General features: G+C 43.2%; 1 protein-coding gene across 1 annotated transcript in view; it reads left to right on the forward strand.

The window, feature by feature from the left end:
• Nucleotides 1–15,929, forward strand: part of RABGAP1L (RAB GTPase activating protein 1 like) — a 570,078-nt gene that overhangs the window by 116,182 nt on the left and 437,967 nt on the right. The window contains 1 exon segment of the mRNA XM_030571947.1: nucleotides 9,167–9,260. Within this exon segment, the coding sequence (XP_030427807.1) occupies nucleotides 9,167–9,260 (94 nt within the window).

Consider the following 15,929-nt stretch of genomic DNA (forward strand, 5'->3'; position numbering starts at 1 on the left):
ATCAACAAGCCCTGCTTAGTAGGTATAATTACAACTCCTGGGAGGCGGTAGGGAAATTCACAGAGCTGGTCCCGCAAGACTCCTGCCAGGAATTTACGGCACTATTGGAGGAAGGAAAGAAAGTGGCACGGACCTCTCTACAGGCCTCACTAGATGCCGCCGATTCGGCAGCTAGAACGGTCGCCTCTGGAATCGCCATGCGACGTATATCATGGCTTCAGGTGTCAGGGCTGCCACCTGAACTTCAGCACACTATACAAGACTTACCATTCGATGGCCAGGGCCTGTTCTCACAGAAGACGGACCCTAGGCTACAGAGTCTGAAAGACAATCAGATGATTATGTGTTCGCTTGGAATGCATACGCCACAGACTCAAAGAAGGTCCTTCTGCACCAAACCTCAGTGCCCTTACCCCCCACTTAGGCCAAGACAAGAATTTGCCAGAAGGCAAGGTCGTGCCATCCGCAGGTGTCACTCTGGACCTCAAGGGGGTAACAATACCAGTCCCACCAAGCTAACAATGGGAACCAAATCAAACTTTGAGGGTGCGCCCGAGAGCAGTGTACCAATTGTCTCCCAGGATCCTTTCTGTTTTACAACCGCCTTTCCTCGTTCCTCCCTGCGTGATCCCAATTAACCTTGGATCGTTGGGTCCTACGCATGGTGGAGTTGGGATACCACCTCCAGTTTATTTCACCCCCTCCCTTCCGACCCCCCTCCTCGTCCCTCTTCAGGGACCCCTCTCACGAGCAATTCCTTCCTACAGAAGCTCCTTACAATGGGAGCTATAGAGGAGGTACCAAAGGAATTAAGGGGAAAGGGGTTTTATTCCCGATATTTCCTAATCCCCAAAGCGAAAGGAGGCCTCAGGCCTATCCTAGACCTGCAGGGACTGAACAAGTTCATGAAAAATTCAAGTTCTGCATGGTATCCCTGGGGACCATAATCCCTTCCTTGGATCCTGGAGATTAGTACGCCGCTCTCGATATGAAGGACGCGTATTTCCACATTGCAGTTTACCCTCCGCACAGACGGTATCTATGGTTTGTGGTGAACCATCAACACTTTCAGTTTACAGTCCTTCCATTTGGCCTCTCTACAACCCCTCGGGTATTCACGGAGAGCATGGCGGTAGTCGCTGCCTCCCTCCGCCGTTGTCGAATACATGTCTTCCCATACCTTGACGACTGGCTCATTCGAGGGACCTCAGAAGCACAAATCACCAGTCATGTGGGCATCGTCAAGGACCTATTCATGCGGCTAGGCCTGATGATCAATCTGGAGAAATCTACTCTAGTGCCTACACAAAGAATAGAGTTCATCGGGGCCAATCTGGACTCCAATCTTGCAACAGCCAGTTTACCACTACTCCGTTTTCAGGCAATAGTATCACTTATACAAAGACTTCAAAACTTCTTGATAATCTCGGCTCGCACTTGCCTCGGCCTCCTCGGTCACATGGCTGCATGCACATTCGTGACAAAGCACACCAGACTGAGCATGCGCCCCCTTCAAACTTGGCTCGCCTCAGCCTACCGCCCAGGCAGGGACGCCATAGACATGGTGGTCACCATTCCTCTGAACATCCTAGGCTCCCTCAACTGGTGGCTGACACCATCCCTGGTGTGCGCAGGTCTACCGTTCCATTCACCACAGCCTTCCATGTCCCTGACAACGGACACGTCATCTCTCGGCTGGGGTGCTCACCTAGGACACCTTCGCACTCTAGGCCTTTGGTCGCCTCGGGAGTTGTATTACACATAAATGTCCGAGAACTGAGAGCAGTCTGCCTGGCGTGCCAGATGTTCCAGCGCCATCTATGGGGTCATTGTGTCTCAGTGTTTACAGACAACAGAACGGCCAGGCATTACATAAACAAGCAGGGAGGGACACAATCCTCCCCCCCTTTGTCAGGAGATGATACAATTATGGGACTTCTGCATAGCCCACTCAATAGACCTGGTAGCGTCCTTTCTCCCAGGAGCCTGGAATACCCTGGCAGATCAGCTGAGCAGATCCTTATCCTCTCACGAGTGGTCGATCCGTCTGGACATTCTCCATTCTGTCTTCCGGAAGTGGGGGTTTCCCCACATAGACCTCTTTGCCTCCTGAGAGAACAGGAAATGCCAGGTGTTCTGCTCCCTGCAAGGTTGCTCCCCGGGTTCCCTTTCGGACACATTCCTAATTCCGTGGAAAGGACACCTCTTTTATGCCTTCTCTCCGTTTCCACTCGTCCACAGAGTCCTACTCAAGCTCCACAGGGACAGAGCCCACCTAATCCTGATCGCTCCGGCATGGCCGAGACAGCATTGGTACACCCTGTTGCTCAACCTCTCGGTGGCAGACCCGATCCCCCTGCCACTCTGGGCGGACCTCATAACACAGGACTTTGGCAGGCTTCACCACCCGGACCTGTAATCTCTTCATCTGACAGCATGGCTGCTGTCTGGTTGAGCCAGTCTGAATTGCATTGTTCCGGACTGGTACAACAGTTGGGAAGCAGAAAGCCTTCCACGCGGACAACATATCTCACCAAGTGGAAGCGCTTCTCCCACTGGTGCGCTCAACGTAACTTTACCCCCGGACGCATATCTGTCCCCATTATCTTGGATTATTTATGGACCCTCAAAGAGCAGGGCCTGGTGGTCTCTTCTTTAAGGGTGCATCTTGCAGCAATTTCCGCTTTCCACCCGGGGGAAAGTGGCAGTTCAATCTTTTCTCACCCCATAGTTTCCAGGTTCCTTAAAGGATTGGAGCGATTGTACCCTCAAGTCAGACACCTGACCCCTACCTGGGATCTAAACCTGGTGTTAACTAGGCTTATGGGTTCCCCCTTCGAGCCTCTAGCCACATACTCCCTGCTGTACCTTTCCTGGAAGACAGCCTTCCTCGTCACTATCAACCTCAGCTAGACGAGTCTCGGAAATTCGAGATTTGATAGCAGATCCCCTGTATGTGGTATTCCACAAGGACAAGGTACAGCTCCGACCTCACCCGGCATTCCTCCCTAAGGTGGTGTCTGCCTTTCACATTAATCAAGACATCTTTCTACCGGTCTTTTTCCCGAAGCCGCACTCGTCGTGTCGGGAACAATAGCTGCATACTTTGGATGTCTGCACAGCTCTCACCTTTTATATCGAGAGGACCAAACCCTTCCGACGTTCGCCTCAGCTCTTTGTAGCTGTCGCAGAGCGGATGAAAGGCATTCCAGTCTCTTCCCAACGAATTTAATCTTGGGTGACATCCTGTATCCGGACATGCTATGACTTGGCTCACGTTTCGGCTAACCATCTCACTGCCCATTCTACTCGGGCTCAAGCCTCATCTGCCGCTTTCCTTGCCCATGTTCCCATTCAGGAAATATGTCGCACTGCTACCTAGTCTTCCATCCACACCTTTGCATCACACTACGCATTGGTTCAGCCGTCCAGAGACGATGCAGCCTTTGGCTCAGCAGTCTTACATTCTGCAATGTCTCACTCCGACCTAACTGGAACGGATATGAGCAAACACTCGAAGAAGAAAAGACGGTTACTCACCTTTGTAAATGTTGTTGTTCGAGATGTGTTGCTCTCATCCATTCCAAACCCACCCTCCTTCCCCACTGTTGGAGTAGCCGGCAAGAAGGAACTGAGGGACGGTCGGGTCGGCAGGGGTATATATCTGGCGCGATAGCGGCGCCACTCCAGGGGGCGCCCAGCTGACCCACCGAGTGTTGCTAGGGTAAAAATCTTTTGACGAACGTGCATGGGCGCATGCACACCTAACTGGAATGGATATGAGCAACACATCTCGAAGAACAACAGTTACAAAGGTGGGTAACCGTCTTTTCAGTCTTCATGGCTGAGGATGTTAGGGAGATTCCCAAACCTGAGCTGTCCTTTGTAGGTGACAAATCTGAGGAATTGTCACAGATTGAAGCGTCACTAGAGGTGGTTTTGGAATTAATTGATAAATTTAATAGTAACAAGTCACTGGGACCAGATGGCATTCACCCAAGAGTTCGGAGAAACTCAAATGTGAAATTGCAGAACTATTAACTATGGTTTGTAACCTGTCCTTTAAATCGGCTTCTGTACCAAATGACTGGAAGATAGCTAATGTAACGCCAATATATATAAAGGGCTCTAAAGGTGATCCCGGCAATTACAGACTGGTAAGTCTAATGTCAGTACTGGGCAAATTGATTGAAACAATAGTTAAGAATAAAATTGTCAGATACATAGCAGAACATAAATTGTTGGGCAAAAGTTAACATGGTTTCTGTAAAGAGAAATCATGTGTTACTAATCTATTAGAGTTCTTTGAATAGGGTCAACAAACATGTGGACAGGGGGGATCCAGTGGACATAGTGTATTTAGATTTCCAGAAAGCCTTTGAGAGGGTCCCTCACCAAAGGCTCTTACGTACATTAAGTTGTCATGGGATAAGAGGGAAGGTCCTTTCATGGATTGAGAACTGGTTAAAAGACAGGGAACAAAGGATAGGAATAAATGGTAAATTTTCAGAATGGAGAGGGGTAGCTAGTGATGTTCCCCAAGGGTCAGTCCTTGGACCAATCCTATTGAATTTATTCATAAATGATCTGGAGAAAGGGGTAAACAATGAGGTGGCAAAGTTTGCAGATGATAGTGAACTGCTTAGGATAGTTAAGACCAAAGCAGACCGTGAAGAACTTCAAAAAGATCTCACAAAACTAAGTGATTGGGCAACAAAATGTCAAATGAAATTTAATGTGGATAAATGTGAAGTAATGCACATTGGGAAAAAATAACCCCAACTATACATACAATATGATGGGGGCTAATTTAGCTACAACTAATCAGAAAAGAGATGGTGGAGTCATCATGGATAATTCTCTGAAGACGTCCACGCAGTGTGCAGCGTCAGTCAAAAAAGCAAACAGGATGTTAGGAATCATTCAAAAAGGGATGGAGAATAAGACAGAGAATATATTATTGCCCTTATATAAATCCATGATATGCCTACATCTTGAATACTGTATACAGATGTGGTGGTCTCATCTCAAAAAAGGTATACTGCCGTTAGAAAAGGTTCAGAAAAGGGCAATTAAAATGATTAGGGGTATGGAATGGCTTCTGTATGAGGAAAGATTAAAAAGGCTAGGACTTTTCAGCTTGGAAAAGAGGAGACTAAGGGGGGATATGATAGAGGTATATAAAATCGTGAGTGGTGTGGAGAAATTGAATAAGGAAAAGTTATTTACTTGTTCCCATAATATAAGAACTAGGGGCCACCAAATGAAATTAATGGGCAGCAGGTTTAAAACAAATAAAAGGAAGCAGTTCTTCTCACAGCGCACAGTCAACGTGTGGAACTCCTTGCCTGAGGAGGTTGTGAAGGCTAGGACTATAACAGGGTTTAAAAGAGAATTAGATAAATTCATGGTGGTTAAGTCCATTAATGGCTATTAGCCAAGATGTGTAAGGAATGGTGTCCCTAGCCTCTGTTTGTCAGAGGATGGAGATGGATGGCAGGAGAGAGATCACTTGATCATTATCTGTTAGGTTCGTTCTGTCTGGGGCACCTGGCATTGGCCACTGTCGATAGACAGGATACTGGGCTGGATGGACCTTTGGTCTGACCCAGTATGGCTGTTCTTATTAGCGGTGGAAGGAACTGAGGTGGCAACTGCTGCAGTGCCTGCTTTTACAGCCCTGCCATCAGAACATGCTCAAATGTTGAGGAGAGGACCACTGAGGGGCTGTGTGAGTGCTTATATTGACACTGCTACTAGAAGGCTGCACTGTTCAATGGCACTGGTTGGCACATGTCCCAAGAGTGTGAATATGCAGAGTCCATCTCCAAGAACCTCAGTGATAGGCTAAGTAACCTTCAACCTTTCTAGTGTTGCTGACCAGGCTGGAATATGTCTTGTAGAGCTTAGTCATATGTTTCTCAAACTCCAAGAATATTTCTTGTGAATTTATTTTCAGCAGTGGTTTAGTAGAACCCTTTTACTTGTGAACATACATTACCAACCAGGTTCTCAAGTCTGTCTGTCTGTCTATCAGCTTTCACCCTGGAACATTTTTCTGATTAATTTTGCTTTGTTCTGCTTTGGATTTTGAAGTTTCTATTTGTTATGAGCTTCAAGTTTGGGCCAGGTAGATTAGTGGGACATGTCATATTTTTATTCTGATTGGCTGAATTACCCCATGTGACCAGTAATGGATCTGCTCAGCAGAATCCATTTTTACTTAGTGTCTCAGGGAAAGAAGAGGGAAGTATTGTATCTAAGCTATCTGATCTAGCTGGGAAAATCAGGAGAGGGGAGAATTTTTAAAATTTCATTTATGCTATTAAATTTCTTTAAAAAATTACTGTTTTTAAATGTTAATTTTAATAACTTCTCAGGTTGTGAGGAAAAGGAGAATGGGTCCACAATATTTCCTGTTATTTGCTTTAGAATTTAATAATATGCTTTGCAGATCTGGGCTTCAAAATACAGGACATTTCCATGGGCCTTAGTGAATTCTTCAGGTTATTGGGAGCTGTCTCATTTTACTATCATATATTTTAATACACTTAATTATGATAATATCTTTGCTTAATAAGGGAAAATTGCTTTTTCTGAGCTCAGTGTTTCTACTTTTGGTTCCAGTGAACCTGCACAAAAGGATATGAACCCATCAAATCAAAATTTTGCCTGTAGGATTGCATGGAGATTAAAAAAAATGGGGCAGCTGGATTCATTCAAACCTACATCTCCTTTATTTCAAGACCTATGAAACCATGCAAACTGGTTCTGACACAAAGAATTTCATGAACCATGTTTTGGTTTGAAATGGGAGGAGATTGCAGAACTCTAATTTTTTCCAAACCAGCATTTCTATTCACATTTTTTTGAGTGTTTTTGAGGTGCAAGACAGGAGCTATCTTGTCTTCATGTTTGGTTGTCAAATTCAAGGACCAATATGTTTTTATTAATGACTTGTACTTGGCAACTGCTGAGATTATTAATTGGAGTCAGAGTGACAGCGATGAAGATTTAGTTAGGAGAGAAATCATGCCAGTATGTTGGACAGATCCTCCTATACATGAACTACTGATGCCAAAAATAAATCAACTTGTTTCTAATATGAAATGTTGAAAATTCTTGGAAAATTACAAATGTTGGCAGAGAGTCATGAGTGTGGCTGAACCCTATCACACTCTTGTGGAGCAAAAGTTGCTTTAAGCCACCTTTTAGGCTCTCTGAATTCTTGAGATAGTTTGCCCCCAGGCAAAGTTTAAAGCATACTCAGGCCTGCTCTGAACTATACTTAGCTGCTTTGGGCCTCCAAGGATAATGGGAACATGACAGTGACTCTTTTGTGCTTGCAGAGTGGTACAAAAGAGCTGTGATTGGGCTTGATCACAATACCAGTTATCTTCTAAATCATACTAGTTTTGAATATTTGGTATTTGGTTCTTATTTTGCTTTTAAGATTTTGTTTTAAAGACCTAAAATTACTAGTAAACATATAATCAGAAATCTGTGGTTTCAGTGGTTGGGACCAGGAAAAAGTTTGTATAGATGGTGTCAGGTCCTCCTTTGTAACTGTGTTTATTTTTGGTGATGGTGGGTCCTGTGATATATATGAACTACAAAGATCTCATAACTTCTTTTGGCAGTCTAGTTTGGCCCCACCCTCGCCATAAATTCGTCAATACCACTCTTCATATTAGATGGAGTTAGGTGAGAGCAATGGGAATTGTTTCAGTATGAGAGAGAGGGAATTTTGTGGTAGGTATCTTGTCCCAAAAGCTTTTGGGTCAGTCCTTCCTCAGCTTGAGCAGAATCTTCACCAAGTTCACGTGACTTAAAAAAACCTCCAAGATAATTTCATAGACTCCCCAGATTATCCTGATTGAATGGAGGATTAGGTGAACCCAACTAAATGAGTTACTGTCTTCCCATATAATGGTTGTGGTCACATTGTTTCCCAGTACACAAAACACATGTAACCCCACTAAGTCTTGCACCTGAAGGGGAACACTTTGTGACATCTAGGCCATTCCCTTTTCAGTTGTCAGCCAGTACCCTATGGGATGCATCTAGTCTTTAATCATGAACCTTTCTAGAAAGAGTCATCATTAAACTTACCTCTGTGAAACAGCGCACGCTTGAGGTTTGGATGTGGGGGAAAAGCTTCAGAAACAACGTCTGAGTGGTAGATATATATGACAGCTAGCAAAGCATATGACCGTTTAGAGTTCCATTTTCAGAAGTGATTTAGGAACCTGAACTCAGTGAGATTTGGGGCTTGTCTCCACAGGGAAATAGCAATTGTGGAATAACTGTTTTGCAGTAGCTATTTTGGAATAGCTCCCTGCATAGATGATCTATTCCAGAAGATAAGTGATGTAATTCCAGAATAGTGTCCATATGGGGGAGTTATGCTGTTATAGCTAAATTATACCAAAATAGTTGTGCTGGTCAGTTTCCCCCATGACGTTTGAAAATGTTACTTAAACTCCTAACTGACTTAAGCTGTTTAGAAAATTTTACCTTCAACATAATTTCTGATTCACAGGCTCATCCAACCCATTTTACCTCTATATCTAACTCTCCATTAAAGCCACTTATCCTTAACAGTTCTGAGATTATTGCCTCTTCACTTCTAACTTCCCATATGATTTCGGCTTCCAAGTCATGATATCACTTTTGCTGTTCTTCTGTGGATCACTTTCAGTAAGATACAATTTCATCACTGTGGAGTGTGATCAGAGTTTCTGAGGCAAGAACTGTGCATGGTATCCTAAGTGTGGTGCAATGTGAAGGACTAATATAATCTGCTCTACTTGATGGGAAATTTCTCTGTATATAAAACCTGGAAATGGAATTGGCTTGTATTCGGTAGTAGTACAGCACTGAGTACTCTTATTTAATGCATCACTGATTACCACCGAGTATCTTCACATACTTTATAGATAATGGTTCCCTAATCTATGTCTGTTGTATATTCTTTCCTTAATTTTAAACTTCTGCATCTTAAATTTCATCCTGCACTTGTCTGCACAAATCCTCAAGCTTTCCATATTTGTTTTCTGTCTTTTTTTGTGTAGTCTCATGTAACTGTTTTTTGGTCAGAAAAAATTGTTGTTCTGTAATCTGTTAGCTCTTTGGTAAATCTGTGCATGTTTTTGTTTCTTTGCAGAGAGTGATAACGAACTCTCAAGTGGTACTGGTGATGTGTCTAAGGATTGTCCTGAGAAGGTCTTGTATTCCTGGGGAGAATTACTGGGGAGATGGTAAATATTATTTTTTCTCATTTAGATTTTTAAATACTGAACCTTTTCACCCTTCAGAAGAGCAGATAATGGCTCATAAAACAGTATAAGGCCTAAAATTCCTTCAGCTTAAATTTTACTTTAATTTCTCCATTTAAAAAAAACTCCAAACATTTTAGTTATGATTAAAATGTAGAGATGCTCCATATGAAAACATGTATTTAAACCCAGAGCATAAAGGATTAACACTTGTATTTTTAATTGTTGGTTATTCTGGGGATCTCTCTCCCAGTGCTTCCATGAAAGCCTTGGTCCCTGTGTTACTGCATTTTCAGAGGTTTATTTGACTAATAATTCTCCTCAATCTTGATGTTAAAAATGGTTCATTTCATGCTCCCTCCCATCCTGTTTAAATGCTTATCTTTATAGCCTGATTTATTCATTTGTACTAGATGTGTCCATTCCCAAATCTTTCCTCCTTATGATGTTACATGTTGTGAATTATGGTTTCATTGGTATTGATTCTGTTTGTTGATCCTATACATGATAGTATCCCAAGGGGACACTGATCTGTTTTCTCAGATGCCAAGCAGAGGTTTTTGCTTTTTTTGTTTTTTTTTTAAATCATGTAACAGACTTCAAATTGCCTTGTTTAGACAAAATTAAATTTGATGAACTGTATTGAGGTCTTATATGTTTGAGTAATTTAGTTTTCCCAGGTGAACAAATGCATATTTACATCTTTCGAAAGAAGGCAATCCAGGTTACATGAAAGGCATGTGAAATGTTAGAATTTGGTGAAATAGCTTAGAAATTCTCAAATATCTAGAAGACAGGTTGCAACTTTTTTTTTCAAACAGATAAAAACATCTTCATTTCACCTTGTCACAATTCAAAAATATCCGGAAGAGTTTTGCCCAGATTAAAATAAAATCCTGTTGAGATGAAGACCATAGAAAATTTTAGGCCATAATGTGGAGGTTGAAAATTATGAGCATCTGCAAATTGAAGGTTGTAATAGAAACTGTTATGCAGATAATTATAGTGGGTACTGCCTATGCTTGTGAAAATAAACATAAACATGGAATCAAGTAGCTACATGGATAGTGACAGTATGGATGGAATGTTAATTTTGAGCTAAATGAAAAATAGATTAGAACAAAAAAGTGTGTGTGTATTATGGAACTAGCAAAATATGCATGCGCCAAACCAGATTATCCTCATTCCCTTATTATTTGTGACTCTATTCCTTATCTTGCCTCGATTGTTTGTTGCTTTCACCCATTGAATCAAGTCTACTAGTAAAATGTAAGATCTTTAGGAGCGATGGGTATTTTATTTTTCTGTAAAGTACCTAGCACTCTTTGGGTGCTAATATAGTGATAGGGTTACAATAATAAGGCGGCGGTTGTTTCTGCTAAATTCTCCCACTGCAGAGTTATACCCAACTTTCATTTAAGAATTTAAAATTTTAGAAAAACATAATTGACGGAATGGAGTGGAATGGATCTGCTGTGGGATTTAGCTTCTACACTCACTCAATTTTTAAATAAGATCAGATTGGAATGCAAAAGCACTTTTCCATCCCCAGTTTTCATATGCAAATTCTCCTGAAAAACACCCAGAGTATGAGTGGTTAGCAGAGGAGGGGAAGGACCTCAGCCAGCTTGAAGAACAGCAGCTGCAGGCCCCTGTCTGCTAGTTTATCTGAGTACTTTTTCTCTGTGGGGACCTTCTGCTACTATTAACCCAGCAGAGCCCTCTGTCTAGGTGGTGGCAGCAGGAGTCATCCTCTGCAGCAGTGGTGCTCAACCTTTCCAGACTACTGTACTCCTTTAAGGAGTCTGATTTGTCAAGTTTCAAGTCTCAAGTTTCACCTCACTTAAAAACTGCTTGCTGACAAAATCAGACGTAAAAATACAAAAGTGTCACAGCACCCTATTACTGAAAAGCTGCTTACTTTCTCATTTTTACCATATAATTATTAAATAAATCAATTGGAATATAAATATTGTACTTACATTTCAGTATGATACTTGAGCCTGTTTTTCATTTGTGAGCCTTGTCTGAAGCCAGAGCCTCGAGTGGCAGAGCTGAAGCCAAAACACTGACGCCCAAGGCTGAAGCATCTAACTTAGCTTCGTGGGGTCCCCTGTGGCATGGGGCCCTGGGAAATTGCCCTGCTTGCCACCCTCTAACATCAGCGCCACACTTTTTTGACCCCTCTAAACCCGTCCTGCAACCCTCCCTGTGATTCACAACCCCCAGGTTGAGAAACTGATCTAGATGTGTTGAGTACCCCCTGCAAGATCTCTGCATACCACCAGGGTATGTGTACCCTTGGTTGAGAACCACTGCTCTACAGGGCTTTCTGCTGGGGTGGTAGAAGAGACGCCTGCACATTGAGACCTCGGTGGGGCTGGGGTATTGCTGGTCTTGTGCTGACCCCACCCAGCATGTTCAGATGTGGAGAGATGGGTTTCGGCATAGTGTGTAAGTATAAATTGGGTATACTGTATAAGTTCTCCCAAAGAGGAGAACGGGTAGGCTGTCCACTGCCCTAGGAGATGATTCTTGTGTGGATGGTCTTTGCTATTACCACCATGTCAGATGGGGAGGTTGCTTGGAGATGTTCCTGGAACAGCATATTGCCTTAATCCAGGGTTGCATTAATGAGGGGTAGGAGGAAATGGATTAAACCTAAAACATGCTTGGCCAGATTCAGCTTTAGTGCAACTCTACTGATGTTATGTCAGAGATGAATTTGGCGTGTTCAGTATTTAAACTTTTGAGGAATAGTTTAGTCTTTCCAGGATTTTTTGAAAAGTATAGCGTTAAACGGTTGATCAGAAATGTAAAAGTTAGAAAATTAAAAATAGATCAAATAAAATAAGCTCCTCCAACGTGCGAAACACTACAGCATATGCTGAAAGAAGATACATGCCTTCATAAGAAATTAACATTTCCGTTTTGAGTTTTGGTGCACTGACTATTTCAGAGATAAATACTTCTTGCATGTTAATTACTACCTGTCATTTAATGTTACTGTAAACTAGTGGACTGATATGACAGAAAAACTGTGAAGATGTAGTCTGTAACAGAGATTTTTTCCTAAAAGATAATGTATATACTGTAACTAGAAATCAAAACAAGATAAGCAGGAAAAAAACCACAAATGGAAGATAGGGGACTGTCTTGTCATTTATTTAATAAGTCACAATAGGTAGGGCTTCCTTAGAACGAGGTCTGTTTGTCTGAGCTGAACTTCTGTCATAACCAGCTGAATTCTCAAAAAGATGTAGATAATAGCTTCTGATGTGTACATAGATAATAGCCATACTTAGTAGTCTTTAACCAGAAATATTTATAGCAACTGTAACTTTTTATTGTTCTTCTGTTATTTCCTCCCAGGCCATAATCATATGGTCTTGGCATCTCTGATAATATCCTGTATTTGTTCTTTGACCTATTAAAGAACAACTGCTGAAGTGTAGCCAAGATAATAAATGCCTACTTCGTAAGAAATTAAAGATGTGAATCCACCAGCAGCCATGAGAGACCTAGTCCTTTCCAAATGCCAAACTGTGTATGTGATGAAGATAAGCAAAGCTTTGTGTGTGTGTGTGTGTGTGTGTGTGTTTAAATAAAAAACACTGTTTCCACAGCCAAACAGATGGCAGAGGGTCATCTGGCAGTAGAGAAAGTAAAAAGCATGCATATTTATTTTCTACAGTAAAATGGACAGCAAGGAATATTAATAGTTTAAACTATTTCCCAGACAGACACTCAGATACCTGAAGAGTTGCTTATTGTAAAGGTACAGAGTTTTGCTTGACTGCATGCTTATTTTATAACATAAACTGAACTATCTAATACTACCAAGAAAAGTGCTATCTGTGCAGTAAAGTTAATGTACTTGAGCATTTATGTAACAGATCCATTATGATCCTGTGCATGCAGTGCTCTAACATGCTTGGTAGTTGGAAATCTATGATGGTGGTAATACATGGAGTACAGTATTCAGCTGTCTTGGCTATCACTGTATATTATCATCTGTGTGCTCTTGCTGCTGGCAGTGAAGAATTGCTTACTGTTTTTCATGTGCATGTGAAGGCTTGCCATCTTAGCTCTTTGTTGGATTTATCTACATGTTAAAAGGCTCTGAATTAAGTAGGCCTTTATGTTGTGAAAGTAAAATAAATTATATATTAAGAATAGAAAGGATTAAAGAAATGCTGTCTGTATCTTTAAGCAAAAATGTTGGAATATTGCAACCAGGTGTCAGGAATACAGACATTAACATAGAACAATTGCACCGTTTAAGGGCAATTGGTGAAGCATTAGCCTTAGATCGATAACAGTTAGTAAGGAAATAGGATATGCATGCTGTGCCCCAGGTGAATTTTCCTGTTTTGCTTTCTTTGTTCCTTTGTCTAATTCCCGCTCTTTTATCTGTATAAATAAGACTGTTTGGGTCTTGCATGGCCGCTCACATATTCTGAATGTTATTGGCGGAGCGCTGCGCTAATAAACAGAGTGGTCTGACAAATTGTGAGTCTTGATTCTAACTTTGACAATTTGGAGGTTCTACCGAGATGGCAACCGTCTTCACTGGGGCTGTGTGATTCCTGACCGTTTGTGTAGGACGACCGTGGCAGCCGGCACCTGGGCACTTGGCCCAAGCGGTCCTCCACTAAAACGGAAAGGCGCACGACCACAGTGAAGTCTACGCCATCGAACCTGTTGGTTCCCACTCTGTTCTGGTAGGGATCCCGGGATCTGACATCAGGATTCTGGTCAGGTAATTATTTCTGTGTTTTGTCCGGACTGAGGACTGTCCTGTCTCTGTGTCTATCCGTCCTCCCTGTGGAGTGTTTGAGTCTGGGTGCCGTCTCTATCTGGGGATCGGCCGACCAAGGGGTTCCCGTCCCTGCGGTCTGAGTGAGTGAAATCTGCACAATCGCAGCCGCACCACACCTTGGGTAAAACCCTTAGTGTGAAAGCAAGGGCGATTGAGGCAGTAGCCTGTGGGCTCCTTTTCTGTGTTGCACTGGGCATCGCTCTGACGAACCCTAATTTCCTTCTTGTGTGATTGGTGTGTGAAGTCCTCCTGTATGGGTAACCAGACGTCTAAGCCGGGGCAGTTCCCTAAAGGAACTCCGGCTCATTTTATGTATTTTAGGAAAGGTCTAGACTCCTGTAAGTTTCTGGAAAAATGGTCTAGGCTAACTCAGGGAGATCCCAAAACTCAGTGGCCACTGTTAGGATCTTGGGATAAGGATCGAGTAGACGTCTTAAAAGACAAGCTCGGCCAATCTAAAACTAAATTGGCAAAAGGAGAGGTCGATTGTTTCATGCAATGGTGGGAAGAGGCAAATCGTAGATGGACAGAATCGAAACTCGCCTCTCTCAAAGATTCAAATGATAAGTTAAAATCTTTATTGGAAACCTCCTCTCCCACCACTAGACCGAGCGCTCCCCTTTACCCTGTTCTCCAAGCAGACCCCCTTCATACTCCTGTCTCCGGGTGGGAAAAGACGAAGAAAACCCCTTGCTAGATTCCGGGGATGAGGATGAAGAAGACGCATTAATTGGCCTGGCAGCCTTGCGTCGAATCAATAGACGGTCACCCACGCCCCCAGCTCAGGAACAACTGTCACCAGATCTCCCAGATCAGGAACAATTCCCAGAGATCTCCAGTTCGGACCTGTCTGGACCATCTGGTAATGCCGAGGCCCATTCCTCTGGACTAATTCTGCCTCGTAAAAGTTCACGCTTAGGCCTTAAAAATATCCAGGCTCCCCTCCGAATCCTGCATACTGGGGGCCAGGACGGGGGTCCCACTTGGAGCTATAAACCCTGGACTCGAACTGAGCTCCTTTCAATTATAAAAGGCTTTCCAAAGCCCCGAGAAAATCCTACCAAATTTGCAGAGGAATTTTTGTTGGTGTGCGATACCTATGAACCCTCTGAGGCAGACCTCCTGCAGCTGTGCAAGCTACTTGTAACAGCCCCTAGTGAGCATGATAAGTGGCTCACAGCAGCAGATTGGCCCGCTGCTGACCGCCACTCTACTTTGCCAGACACTGGTCCTACTGCTGAATACCGAAAAAAGTGTAAGGAACGAGCTAAAAATCTATTTGAAGCCATCCCTCGGGTATGGACTCCTAAAACCAACTGGACTGCCATAAATAGCTGTAAGCAACGACAGGGAGAAAACCCTGGTGACTATCGCACCCGGCTAACTGACATTTTTCTGCAACATTCTGGTATACAGCAACCAGATACAAATGGACAGGGTGCCCTGGCTAGTGCATTTGTTAATGGCCTCCTGCCTGCTATTGGCAATCTGCTAAAACGCATAAGTGTTGGATGGGAGACCGAAACCATGGACAAATTGCAAACAGTGGCAGAGCACTGCCAACGTACTTTAAAAGGAAAGGAAGAGCAATCAGCTCAGCAGTTAATGGCCTTGCAAATACAGCATTATTCAGGGCAGGGCAAACAGTACCGGGGACGGGGAAAATACCAGGGACGAGGACGGGGGGGACGTGGTCGCGGGAGGGAACAGGGAACTGGATTTTCGGGTTATGGGGATGTTTGTAATTACTGTAAACAGCCGGGACATTGGAAAAATGAGTGTCCAAGCCGGCCTGGTAACTCTGTAAACAACCAGTTAACCCCCCTGCC

The sequence above is a fragment of the Gopherus evgoodei genome, chromosome 8 (genome assembly GCF_007399415.2).
Source record: "Gopherus evgoodei ecotype Sinaloan lineage chromosome 8, rGopEvg1_v1.p, whole genome shotgun sequence".
In the NCBI taxonomy this organism is placed as follows: Eukaryota; Metazoa; Chordata; order Testudines; family Testudinidae; genus Gopherus; species Gopherus evgoodei.